At 44.2% G+C, this 12,213-nt stretch overlaps 1 protein-coding gene across 2 annotated transcripts in view; it reads right to left on the reverse strand.

Moving 5' to 3' along the window:
* CDC42BPB (CDC42 binding protein kinase beta) overlaps positions 1-12,213 on the reverse strand; it is a 125,515-nt gene that overhangs the window by 76,365 nt on the left and 36,937 nt on the right. For both annotated transcript variants that reach the window (XM_088464293.1, XM_088464292.1), the window contains exons 2-5: positions 10,045-10,136; positions 7,560-7,643; positions 7,171-7,266; positions 6,318-6,466 (exon numbers count right to left, since the gene is read on the reverse strand). In XM_088464293.1, the coding sequence (XP_088320419.1) occupies positions 6,318-6,466; positions 7,171-7,266; positions 7,560-7,643; positions 10,045-10,136 (421 nt within the window). The remainder of the gene's footprint in view (positions 1-6,317; positions 6,467-7,170; positions 7,267-7,559; positions 7,644-10,044; positions 10,137-12,213) is intronic.

Here is a 12,213-nt window from a genome sequence, read left to right on the forward strand (position 1 = left end):
TTAGAAAACACAACTGTATTGTCCTGACGTTTTAATGTAACAAAAACAGGACGACAAGGATGGAAAACCAAAAAAAACAAAACTGATAGGTAAAAATCAAAATACATTTTAACAACAATCTGGTCAATTTGGGAGGCTTGTGCTTTTCTGTACTAACTTTTCCGAACTTGAAACTAGTTAACGCTATTTGGAAGAACCAAGTCGGCACCTGCTAAACACTAAGCATATATGACTTTAGGAAGGGAGATGACCAGTAGCACTGCAGCTCTTAATGATTATCAAGCCCCAACACACTTTGGCAGGTAAAGCATAGTGATGGTATTAGTGCCACAACAGTGCTACTGCAAAAGCACAACGCCGCCTATTGGATGCCAATCACCACCACTGCAGCGTTATTTGGCTTCAGGGTGCCCAGGATCAATGGCTGATTAGTTCTCAGTCTGACAGGAGGACGGAGCTCAGGCTACATTTACTGCTTACCAAAGCCTTGAACTTTACGTTGGGAACAAAACTGTACAGCGTGTTCCTCTCTTTCCGCTGTAATTTCCTAGCATGAAACAATAGGCAGGCTTAAAGCCACAGAATAGTGCACCCACCAGTGGAAATACCATCCCGGGTCTCCTATCACTGCACCTCATTAATTATTCCTTACAGTTATATAGCACGGTGCCCCCACCAGTGTATATACCATCCTAGCTCTCCGATCACTGCACCTCATTAATTATTCCTTACAGTTATGTAGCACGGTGCACCCACCAGTGTATATACCATCCTAGCTCTCCGATCACTGCACCTCATACAGTTATATAGCACAGTGCCCCCACCAGTGTATATACCATCCTAGCTCTCCGATCACTGCACCTCATAATTATTCCTTAGAGCTATATAGCACAGTGCCCCCACCAGTGTATATACCATCCTGGCTCTCCGATCACTGCACCTCATTAATTATTCCTTACAGTTATATAGCACAGTGCCCCCACCAGTGTATATACCATCCTAGCTCTCCAATCAATGCACCTCATAATTATTCCTTACAGTTATATAGCACAGTGCCCCCACCAGTGTATATACCATCCTAGCTCTCCAATCACTGCACCTCATAATTGTTCCTTAGTTATATAGCACAGTGCCCCCACAAGTGTATATACCATCCTAGCTCTCCAATCACTGCACCTCATAATTATTCCTTACAGTTATATACCACAGTGCCCCCACCAGTGTATACACCATCCTAGCTCTCCAATCACTGCACCTCATAATTATTCCTTACAGTTATATAGCACAGTGCCCCCACCAGTGTATATACCATCTTAGCTCTCCAATCACTGCACCTCATACAGTTATATAGCACATGCCCCCACCAGTGTATATAGCATCCTAGCTCTCGGATCACTGCACCTCATAATTATTCCTTACAGCTATATAGCACAGTGCCCCCACCAGTGTATATACCATCCTAGCTCTCCAATCACTGCACCTCCTAATTATTCCTTACAGTTATATAGCACGGTGCCCCCACCAGTGTATATACCATCCTAGCTCTCCGATCACTGCACCTCATAATTATTCCTTACAGCTATATACCACAGTGCCCCCACTAGTGTATACACCATCCTAGCTCTCCAATCACTGCACCTCATAATTATTCCTTACAGTTATATAGCACAGTGCCCCCACCAGTGTATATACCATCCTAGCTCTCCGATCACTGCACCTCATAATTATTCCTTACAGTTATATAGCACAGTGCCCCCACCAGTGTATATACCATTCTAGCTCTCCGATCACTGCACCTCATAATTATTCCTTACAGTTATATAGCACGGTGCCCCCACCAGTGTATATACCAGGAAGGAGGGGGTTAGATTTAGGCACTAGGGGGATGAGTTTAGGTTTAGTCACCGGGGAGGGAGGGGTAGGTAGAGGGTTAGGATACTGACTGTCAGTATCCTAACCCTATTGGGATGCCGGCGTCGGGATTCTGACCGCCGGGATCCCAAGCGCTGTCATCCCGTATCCAACCCTAACTAATTGGTTCCCTGGCAGTGGCAGATTATCTCAGCTAATGTCAGTGCCGGCAGAAGGCAATACATTACTGTGTCCCTTTATTATACCGGCTGTAGCTATTATACCGCAGCACTTCCCCATGGCGTTAGATGGGGAAAAAAAAGACATCATAATAGGCTGTATCTTCATAACAGACCTAATAAAGCGGAGGCTGCAGCCAATACTAAAGGTAACCGACAGTGCACAAGGAGGAGAGAGTTTCAGAAGACAGATACCATAGCTTTGCTGAAGTAATAAGCAAACACCCATCTGACTCCCATTGTACAGGGCAATGGAAACTTAATAGTACAGCAGTGCCATAGATTATATAACCAGTGGGCACACAGCCCGAAGTACATCCCAGGGGTCAAACAGCCCAAAGTACATCCCAGGGGTTACACAGCCGCACATCCCAGGGGTCAAGGGAGGTCTGTGGGGTTTGGACATTTTTCATTTAACACATTTTAAGTTTAAAGACTATGAAGTTTTCGGTTCCTGTAATTTGGAATGAAACCAACATCCACCAATAATCTGATATGTTTTCATAGCTGGATTTTTTTAAATTGTATTTATCCAAGTCGCTTTGGCATAATGACCTCTCAGAGTGTCCATCAGACACATAACACACAGTAAATAGCTCTCCCACATCAGAACAAACATACAATTAAGTATTCCAACCGGCTCAGCAAATATTCGTGAAGGTCACTCATCTCCCCATTCATACAGGAGTCACAGGAAAACCAGACTGCCGGTGAAGTGTTAAACAAGCCTGGGACGCCAACGGCTATCTCAGGAGCAGGCGAAGTGTTAAACAAGTACATGAGGAATGCCGCCCTGGCAGCTAGGAGGAAGCTGTCTAAACCCTTTCTGACATTGCACAATAAAAACAGGCAGCTAGTGCAAATATTGACAGTATGGTCTACAAGGTTCCAGCGTAAGCAGAGGTGGGCGTAGTTACTGAGACATCGCATTACTGTAACAGGGAAGAGCAGCAATCTGTTCACAATCAATATGAGATTCTGTAGGGTCACAGTCTCCTCATTTGCTAATGGTTTGCCCTGATGCCCGTAAATCACCCTCCACATCGTTCAGGCACCTTGAATGGATAACAGTCGAGCTTAATTGGCTAAGTGCTCACTCAGTTCTCCACTGCTCCGGTAAAAACCTGCAATAACGCTAAGCAGGCCGACACGTGCGCAGAGCGCAAAACACAACTGTGATGCTACATTGCAGTCGGACGGAGCATCGCAAACTTTTTTATGATCGTTTTACATTATCAATGATTCTGAATCATATTGCAGACCTATATACATCAATAGCATAAAGAATGCCGTCACCGACTAACCCGACAGAACCATTTGGACAGTTTCTCTGGTGGGGGCGTGAAGACCGTGATTTACCCTTAGCGGGTAGTAGCTGGAAGACTTTTGGGCCCATGATTGCACTGCTTTTATTATGCTTACATTCATCTAAGCGATTGGTACACGCTCCATCCCCATAAGACACAGCACTTTAATTTAAAATGTCTTTTACAAAGAGGTCTGATGTTTTTAGCCTGTTTATGTCATCACATCTTTTTCTCCTTTATATAGTTGTGAGTGCAAAGGGTATGAGACTCCGCTGTGGAATGAGGAAGAAAAGACAAGATATATATTTATGAAGGCTATTTAAGGGATTGCGCGATCCAAAGACTTGGTTTTTTTTTTTGCTTATCCACAAATAAGAGAATATACAACGGGGCGAACTTTTGAGACGCGTGTTTTCTGGAGAGCGCAGTTAGGAGACAGCATTGCTTTCTTGTACGAGTACATTGCTTTGTTGGGAAGTCTGGTGATTTTCACTACTACTCTCCAGGCTGCACCCTATAAATTAGGAGCGCACGTACTGACACTTTGACCATTTGTACTGGCCGACCGCATCATGGCACTACATGCTTGAGGGAGACATAACCGCTTACTGCTCAATTACTTTGGCTCAGTGTCAGGTGCCGACTACTCGGACGTAGGTACACTGTGGGCTGATTACAGGAAGTTCATGAAATATAAAGGATACACTGCACAGTTTACATATTTGGACAATTTCAACATTCCCAATAAAAACAAAGATATTGCAGTGAAGTAAATGATTGTAGGCACCTCAGGACATCTGCAGAAAAATCATTAGACCCTTCCACCATGACCCACAAGGGCCGAGCACCAACAGGCGGTCGGTGTCTGGTGCTTTCTGCAGTGTATCTAAAGTATCCTAATGCTGGCTACACACTAGAGTGACGTGTACCCGGACGATATATCGGTGGGCGGAAACATACTGGAGCGATATTGGCCCGATATCTACCCAACTTTAGACTCCTACAGTCCTTCATTGTGATGGAGAGCTTATCAGTATAGACACCAGCTCATTTCCTTGTAACCTCCATTTGAAATAGTCTGGAAAGCACGTTGTAAGCAGAGCCAAGGTACTGAAAGAACAGCTTTAAACAACAATATATATTACTGACAAAAAGGAATTGTTTGGCCCACGTCTTCCATGCTGCAGAAATGACACCAGTGGACACCTGGCGATGGTGGAATGTAGGTAGTACGCATATAGAATTGCTCACAGAAAACAGACTATGTGAGGTACACAATACTGGTTACACTCTGTAATGATGGGCAATTGTCCCGATATTGCAGCATGTAGCTGCGAAACAACTGTGATTCCAGGTAACGATCAAATCAAAACGGAGAGGACAATTATTAGGTATGTTAGTACACATGGTCCAAAGATGCCCGTTATCGGTTGGTCTCATCTTCTGACCGTACATTTAGCCAGCTTTAACGTTAAGGAGCCAGACCATAGCCCACAACCAAAAAATATAAACATTTCTATGGGAAAAGCAGATTTTGCACAAGAAAAATGGAGGCAGCATAGAAACAAACCTATTTGTGGTACTCCGGCCCACAAACATGCCTTGTTCCTATGGAGCTGAAGAACCATTCGGGCTACAGACTTTTTAAGAGAACCTGTAATTGCTAGGTCAGCGCAGGGATTATTTTCCTAACACTATAACGGATGGAGGATACAAAGGTTTATAACAATTGCTAACTGAGGACTGTGTTTTGTTCTTTTATCTCAATATTAGCAACTTTGTATTTTTTATTTTGAAACTTTCTCCTGAATGTTTTATATTTGAAGTCCGAGTGTATGGGCGGAATTCAATGGTTTTAGCGGCCCGCATCTCCCGTCTATAGTGACGGGAGATCGCGGGCCGCTATTCAATTGTTCCAGCTATTCGCGCTGATCGCGCCCAAAGTGGTAGGGTTTAGCCACGTAAATCGGCTAACCCCGACCAAAGTGCTGGGAGCGATCGCGAAAAGTGCCGTTTGGGCGCCCAAACAGGTCACACTTCGCCGAGCGCTGGCAGCTGATCACGCCCGACAGGTGCAACAATTGAATAGCTCCGTCGGGCGCGATGGGGGCTGGAAACAATTGAATCCCGCCCAGTATGTCCAGTAAGGACAGACAATCCACTGAGCCTCCCCTTGCAGCAAGAACGCTGGTGATTACTGGATGTCATGTGAGCTACAGAACAGTCCGTGAATCTTTGGTCCATTTCAGTGTATCTCACAGCAGCCAGCGATAGAATGCTATAGGTGCACCCCCCAATCAGCTACAGGTGTCATGGTCACTGTTCTGGCAGCAGACGGGGAAAGAGATATGATGTATAATAAGGTGTGACTGTTTAGGAGCTACATCACTATTTTTGACCACAGGAAACCATCACGGTAAGATCTTAAATCGCCCTGGCGGCCACTATTTGTCGAGCGCCCTGATTTATGGCATCACCCAGATGAGTGGCTTGTTTCCAAAAATTTCATATTTTAAATCAATTATACAAACCGGTTTAAAAAAAATAAATAAATAAATTAAAAAAAATAAGATCCTTTTATATAAACTACATAGTGCAAAACAAACAATTACCATGTGTCCAATAGTCCTTTGAAACTTTCTATACAGCAGAATGGATTAAAAAGAATCTATAATACAATATTTAATTCTAAAGCCAGTTTAAAACATAACTAAAATTAGTAATCAATAGCAGAACCCCCAAACAGGTTATACAGCAGTGGTAACCCCACTGGGAGTCCTGCAGCTCTACCCTCTCTCCTCGCTCCCAGACCGCCTAATGTTCCGCTGAGCTTCAGGCAATGAATGTCTAACACTGGAACTTGGAAGGACCTCAGATAGCTACGTTAGGAAACAGTTTGGAGATGATGTTGGTCGGATACCTGTGCACGTAGTGTAGCTGATGAATAGAATGGATAGCGAGCACCATCTCCGCAAGATAAAACTTGGCCATGTCTTCCGGGAGCCGGTCTTCAAACTTACTAAGCAGTGTTAAAAGGTCTCCTCCGACGTAATAATCCATGACCAGATACTGCAAGACACGGACAGAAGAACGGGGAACAGTCAGTACTAAAACCAACCAGGCTCAAAATACAAAATATAATATTTACTTATAGTAGAAGGCTTTTTATTTAGCAAAAATAATAATAAAAATTCCTGGGAATTGCATCAGCTGATTAAGAACAAGGATGACACCAAATCACCAGTTCTACGGTCACTAAACCTATAAAATATGGAGAGCAGGGAGTCATTATACCATATTATCCAGACAGGCATCTACCCAACCGGGGAGTGTTAATATGACCAATAACAATGTCACGTTACATAACTGAATTTTTTGTGTTTCTTCTGTTATATTAATAAGATTAATCTTAATTGATTTATAAACAAAATAATTTGTGCAATATATATTAATAGTGCACATTTTAATCCGATTCTTGCCGATCCAGTAAGGGTAACTGAAACTTGCACTTTACACAACGCGTTTCGTTTATAAGTGCCCAGAAAAATTAAGACCTTTTTCTGAATCCCTTAAAGAAATCCACATTGCGTAGGATATGGGTACAGTACAGGGAAACAGTGTCTGACGCTATGTATGACCATTTGGGGCAACCTCAAATCTACGGAAGGGAGGACACTTATGGTCGTAATATTTCTGTCACATAACAAAATTCTGGAGTCTGATCAGGTTATGAAAAAATATACACGGAACATAAAGAAAGCTGACAATATACCCAAATAGTTTTCATCCTGAAAGGCGTAGTGTAATGTAGTGATCCACTGGCAATCCCCATTTACCAGCACATTTCGCTCTTCCCGGAAACAGGCAGTCTGGGAATTGGAGAGGAAACCATTAGGATCACGCAACCAACACAAGACATTGTTCCAGCAGCATAACAGTTTTCCCAATAAACACATCTACATGTACTAATCAGATGTTCATCCCACTGTCCAGATAAACTGAAAGGGTGCATCAGTTCTAGGACGGAAAGAGAAATGATTGACCTACAGAGATATATGCCCAGAGGGGTCTGTCACACTTTGCTACGTCAAGCGAGCTTACAAATAAAGACCCCCTAAAGCTGGTCTAAGGGGGGGGGGGGGGGGGGAGGCAACGGACTTACTTCTGCTCTCTTAAGCATTTCCCATTTGTTCAGGATTTTCATGGCATAAATGCGCTCTGTGCTCTTCATTCGAACCACGGCAACCTGCAAAGACAATGAAACCATTTGGGAAACTGCGGCATCTAAGAGTCATCCGGCTCGCCATAAAAATTACAGTGGGAGCTGGGGGTCTTACTAAATCAGCCTAGTGGTCGGCTGCCATGACAACGAGAGATATCGGCATGGGATGTATAAGATGAAAAACATAAATCACCCTCTTGTTTACATTAGCATTATAAGGGCGGAATTCAACGGTTTTCTATCGCCCGTAACTCCCAACTAAACAGACGAGAGCTATTCAATCGTTTGGGCACCCAGCCTCCGTGTGTGCTGCATTGTCGCACCCAAATGCACCAGGAATAACCGCGTATAATGGTCAATATACCCACTCATAACAAAGTACAGAAACTTATAAATATGTATACACATTTGCAGGTAAGTAGCTCATCACACTTATAACAACCAAGTATCTAGACAATTTAATGTGCCATTAAGAAAGCCACAAAAAAAGCCAGGTTGTCAGGATAACATATTGGGTACTTATCAGATATTCACGCCATGAGTCTGGTGCTCAGCCCCGACAGCTGTTTCGGTATAATCCCCTTTTCAAGAGGCAGCATCCACCATTGTCAATCGCAAACTGGCTTAAATACATGCAACACCTAGGTCTGCTCACCTGTGATGATGCCATGGCTCCACGCGCCAGCACACGGTTGTCCGTGATCCCCAGACAACAGTCCGGAACGGATGCCGGTAGGCAGAGCTGAGCTGCACAGTCTGGGGAAGACTGTGCAGCTCAGCTCTGCCTGTCGGATGCCACCGCCGGTAGCCACGTAGACAAACACATAATATATACATAGCAGCCGGTGTATAACCACCATAATAAACCACATCTCAGTGTGGAATAGATAATGGCTGCTTTAATAGCTCTAATCCCACTACTGTATTATCAAAAAGATAAATAACGTTGGTCATAGAAACAAGTATAGGTATAGAGTTCTATAAAAAAATTCATAAATATATATATATACATAATCACACACACATTACATAAGTGTATTAGGATTCATAAAAAGCTAGAACTGCTAATGAGCACTGATTACAGGGCGTGTGCCACAATGCAGAACACGGACGCCCTACAGACTATTCATTCCACCCTGTGGAGCATTGGGGGCGTGTGGCCCTGCATGTTTTCTAAGCTGCTTAATACATAGAAAGCACAGCAGATCACATGCAAGGATTAGTAGAGCACTGTAGTCCTGAGCATCCTCAGTTACACAAGTACTATGCATATTTCCCCTTTCTTTAGTTTGCTGCCTCCTTAGGTTTATACACTTCAGCTATGGCTCCGCTGTCCCTGTGAGACGGCTGGAATCACTGCCCTTTGGAAAGCTGGCAAGACAAACATTTTTTTGGTGTATTATGGAGCCAACTGATAAGAATCAAGAACATAACATTTTTTTCTGCCTGTCGGAATTACTACAATTTAAACTGGAATATAAGTGTTAATTGGACTCAACCTCACCAGAAAAAGGTCAACGGCAAGCGTTTAATTTTTTTTTTATACTTACCGTCCCCATCACAGTTGACTGTTAATTAAATAACACTATAATCCCATTTTACCTTTATTCAACAGTACGGCTAATGTACTGCCTTCACAAGCGTATCCTGATTCACCCTCCTTATATACTCTGCTACACTTGCCGTCGGTGCCAAAGAGGTCCGTAAAGGGAAATCGAAGTTCAGGTTTTAAGAGCTCTAAAGGGTAAATTCAAGAGAGAGCAAATTTGTTCAGCTCCCGGGGATGAGTGACCGGAGCTATTCAATTGCCGGCGTTGTAAACCCGCAACTAGCGGATTACAGCTGTCGTGCGGTGCGAGTAGAAATCCGCGCTAACTAGTGGTCTTGCGGCGGTGTTATTTCATGCGGTAACAGCATCGCACCCGAACTGCAGCAAAGCAGTTACCGCAACGAAGAACCAGGCATTTGTCACAGTAGACTGCATCTCCCGACTTAAGTGGGTTTACACTGCGCGGGAAATGTAACAGCACTGTGCATAACTCCTGGGAGCTTAAATTTGCGATTGAATCCCCCCCCCCTATAAGGCTACACTCTAGTTTGGGCCCCATAGGAGTCACCACTGAGGGTACACCCCGCGGTGGGTGTAATATCCTTGCTCCAATATCAACACAAATGGAACATTTATATAAACTGGTCCACAGCAAAACCTTTATTATAGCACAGCAACCAACCAATTGGGGGAGTGCGTTCAACATAAGAAATCACAAAAATGATGCAAGGTGGTAGTTTGGAATAATACATTTGAAGGGGAACCCGTCGCCTACATCGCAGTTAACACAATATTCATTCTAATAAATGCTCCAGGAACTAATGACTTAACGGACAGAGGTGTCCACGTGACGGAAACACATATATATTCTCTTACCTCCCCAAATGCTCCCCGTCCAATTACTTTTATAATCTCAAAGTCATCCCGGTGTAGTTGCATTCCTTTCAGTAGTTGAGTGAAAGGCTTTGCTGTAACAAAAGGAGAACATATATGAATACATTTGTGAACAGAAATAGTCAGTCATAATTATTATTACAGTTTATTTATATGGCGCCACAATTGTTCCGCAGCGCCTTACAAAGTACATAAAGAAATAAATGACCAGTGACTTACAGTACAATACAAGGCAGGATGAGGACTTGGATAATATACATTGCTACATTAGCAACAGAGCATAAGCAACCAAGTGTTCCGTGCCCTAGTGGGGAGTAAGGAGCGGATGAAAGTAAAGAGAAGCAGAAGAGGGTAGAGGGTCCTGCTCGGAAGAGCTTACATTCTAAATAGGAAGGGCAAACAAACAGACGTGACACAGATGAGGTAGGCAGGGAGGAAGGAGCATGTAGCAGCAGGTTAGGGATGAGAGCTGGAAGGCTTTGATGAAGTAGTGGGTCTTGAGAGCCCGTTTGCAGGCTTGTAGAGAGGTGGAGAGTCTGATGGGGAGAGGGAGAGAGTTCCAAAGGTGGGGACAGCAGGGGCAAAATCTTGGAAGTGGAAGTAATCAGTTGACATGAGAGGCGGGGTGCATTTGACGAACGAAAAGGGCAGACAGGAGAGTGAAGGGAGAGGTCGTCAGAGATGTAAATTGGAGAGGAATGGGTGAGGGCTTTGTAAGTGAGTGTAAGAAACTTGAATTGGGTTCGGAAGGGAAGCCAGTGGAGGGCTTGTAGGAGAGGGGAGGTGGATGTAGAGCGTTTGGAGAGGAAGATGAGTCGAGCAGCAGCATTAAGGATAGACTGGAGAGGAGAGATGGGAGTTGGGGAGGCCACATAGGAGGTTACAGTAGACCAATCTGGAGATGACCAGTGAGTGTATGAAGGTTTTTGTAGCATCCTGGGTGAGATAGAGTCTGATCTTAGAAATATTTTTTAGATGGAAACGACAGGACTGTGAGGTTCTGGATATGTGGTTTGAAGGAGAGGGATGAGTCCAGGATAACTCCAAGAACGCGCACTTTGGGGCTAAAGGAGATAGTTGTGCCATCAATTGATAAAGAGATAGTGGGAAGTGAGGTTATGTGGGAAGACGATCAGCTCTGTCTTAGCTATATTAAGTTTAATAAATCGCAGGGACATCCAGGAAGAGATAGCAGAGAGACAGTTGGAGATACGAGTCAGAAAAGAGGGGGAGAGGTCAGGGTAGGAAAGGTAGATCTGAGTATCATCAGCATAGAGATGAGAGTGGAGGTCAAAAGAGCTGATGAATTCACCTAGAGAGGTCGTATAGAGAGAAAATAGGAGAGGCCCAAGAACAGAACCTTGGGGAACACCTACTGTAAGATGATATGAGTTGAACAGATTCATGAGAGGAGACAGAGAAGGAGCAATCAGAGAGGTAGGACGACAGTCAAGGAGAAGGCAGTATCCCACAGACCGAGGGAGTGAAGGATTTGCAGCAGAAGAGGGTGGTCCCACAGTGTCAAAAGCAGCAGATAGGTCGAGGAGAATGAGCAGAGAGTAGTGTCCCTTGGATTTGGCAGGAACGAGGTCATTGCTAACTTTTGTGAGGGCAGTTTCAGTGGAGTGGAGAGAACAGTAGACTTTCTGAAAGGGTCAAGCAAGGAGTGGGAGGAAAGAAAGATGGTAAGGTGGTTGCAAAGAATATGCTCAAGGAGCTTGGCGGCAAAAGGCAGGAGAGAGATGGGTTGGTAGTTGGAGAGAATGGTAGGATGATCAGGGGTAGTTTTATTTAAGAAAGGGGGGGGGGGGACAAGGGCATGTTTCAATGCAGAAGGGACAGTGCCAGAGAAGAGAGAGGGATTGAGGAGGAGGGCAAGATGAGAACAGGCACAAGGAGAGAGGTAGCAGAGGAGATGGGAAAGGATAGGGTCAAGGGGGGGGGGGGGGGGGGGGGGGCGAGACCGGATGAAGGCCATGACTTCCACTCCAGATACAGGGCAGAAGGATAAGCCAAACAAAGAAAGAAAAAGAACTCTGGGTGGGAGCACACAATAGGTATAGAGATAATTAAGTCAATAATTGCAAATAAAATTTAACTTTTATTATTAGTCTAAAAAAAGGGTACCAGCATTAGTGTCAACATACAGAC

Source organism: Taudactylus pleione, unplaced genomic scaffold, assembly GCF_031769625.1.
Source record: "Taudactylus pleione unplaced genomic scaffold, aTauple2 ptg001628l, whole genome shotgun sequence".
In the NCBI taxonomy this organism is placed as follows: Eukaryota; Metazoa; Chordata; class Amphibia; order Anura; family Myobatrachidae; genus Taudactylus; species Taudactylus pleione.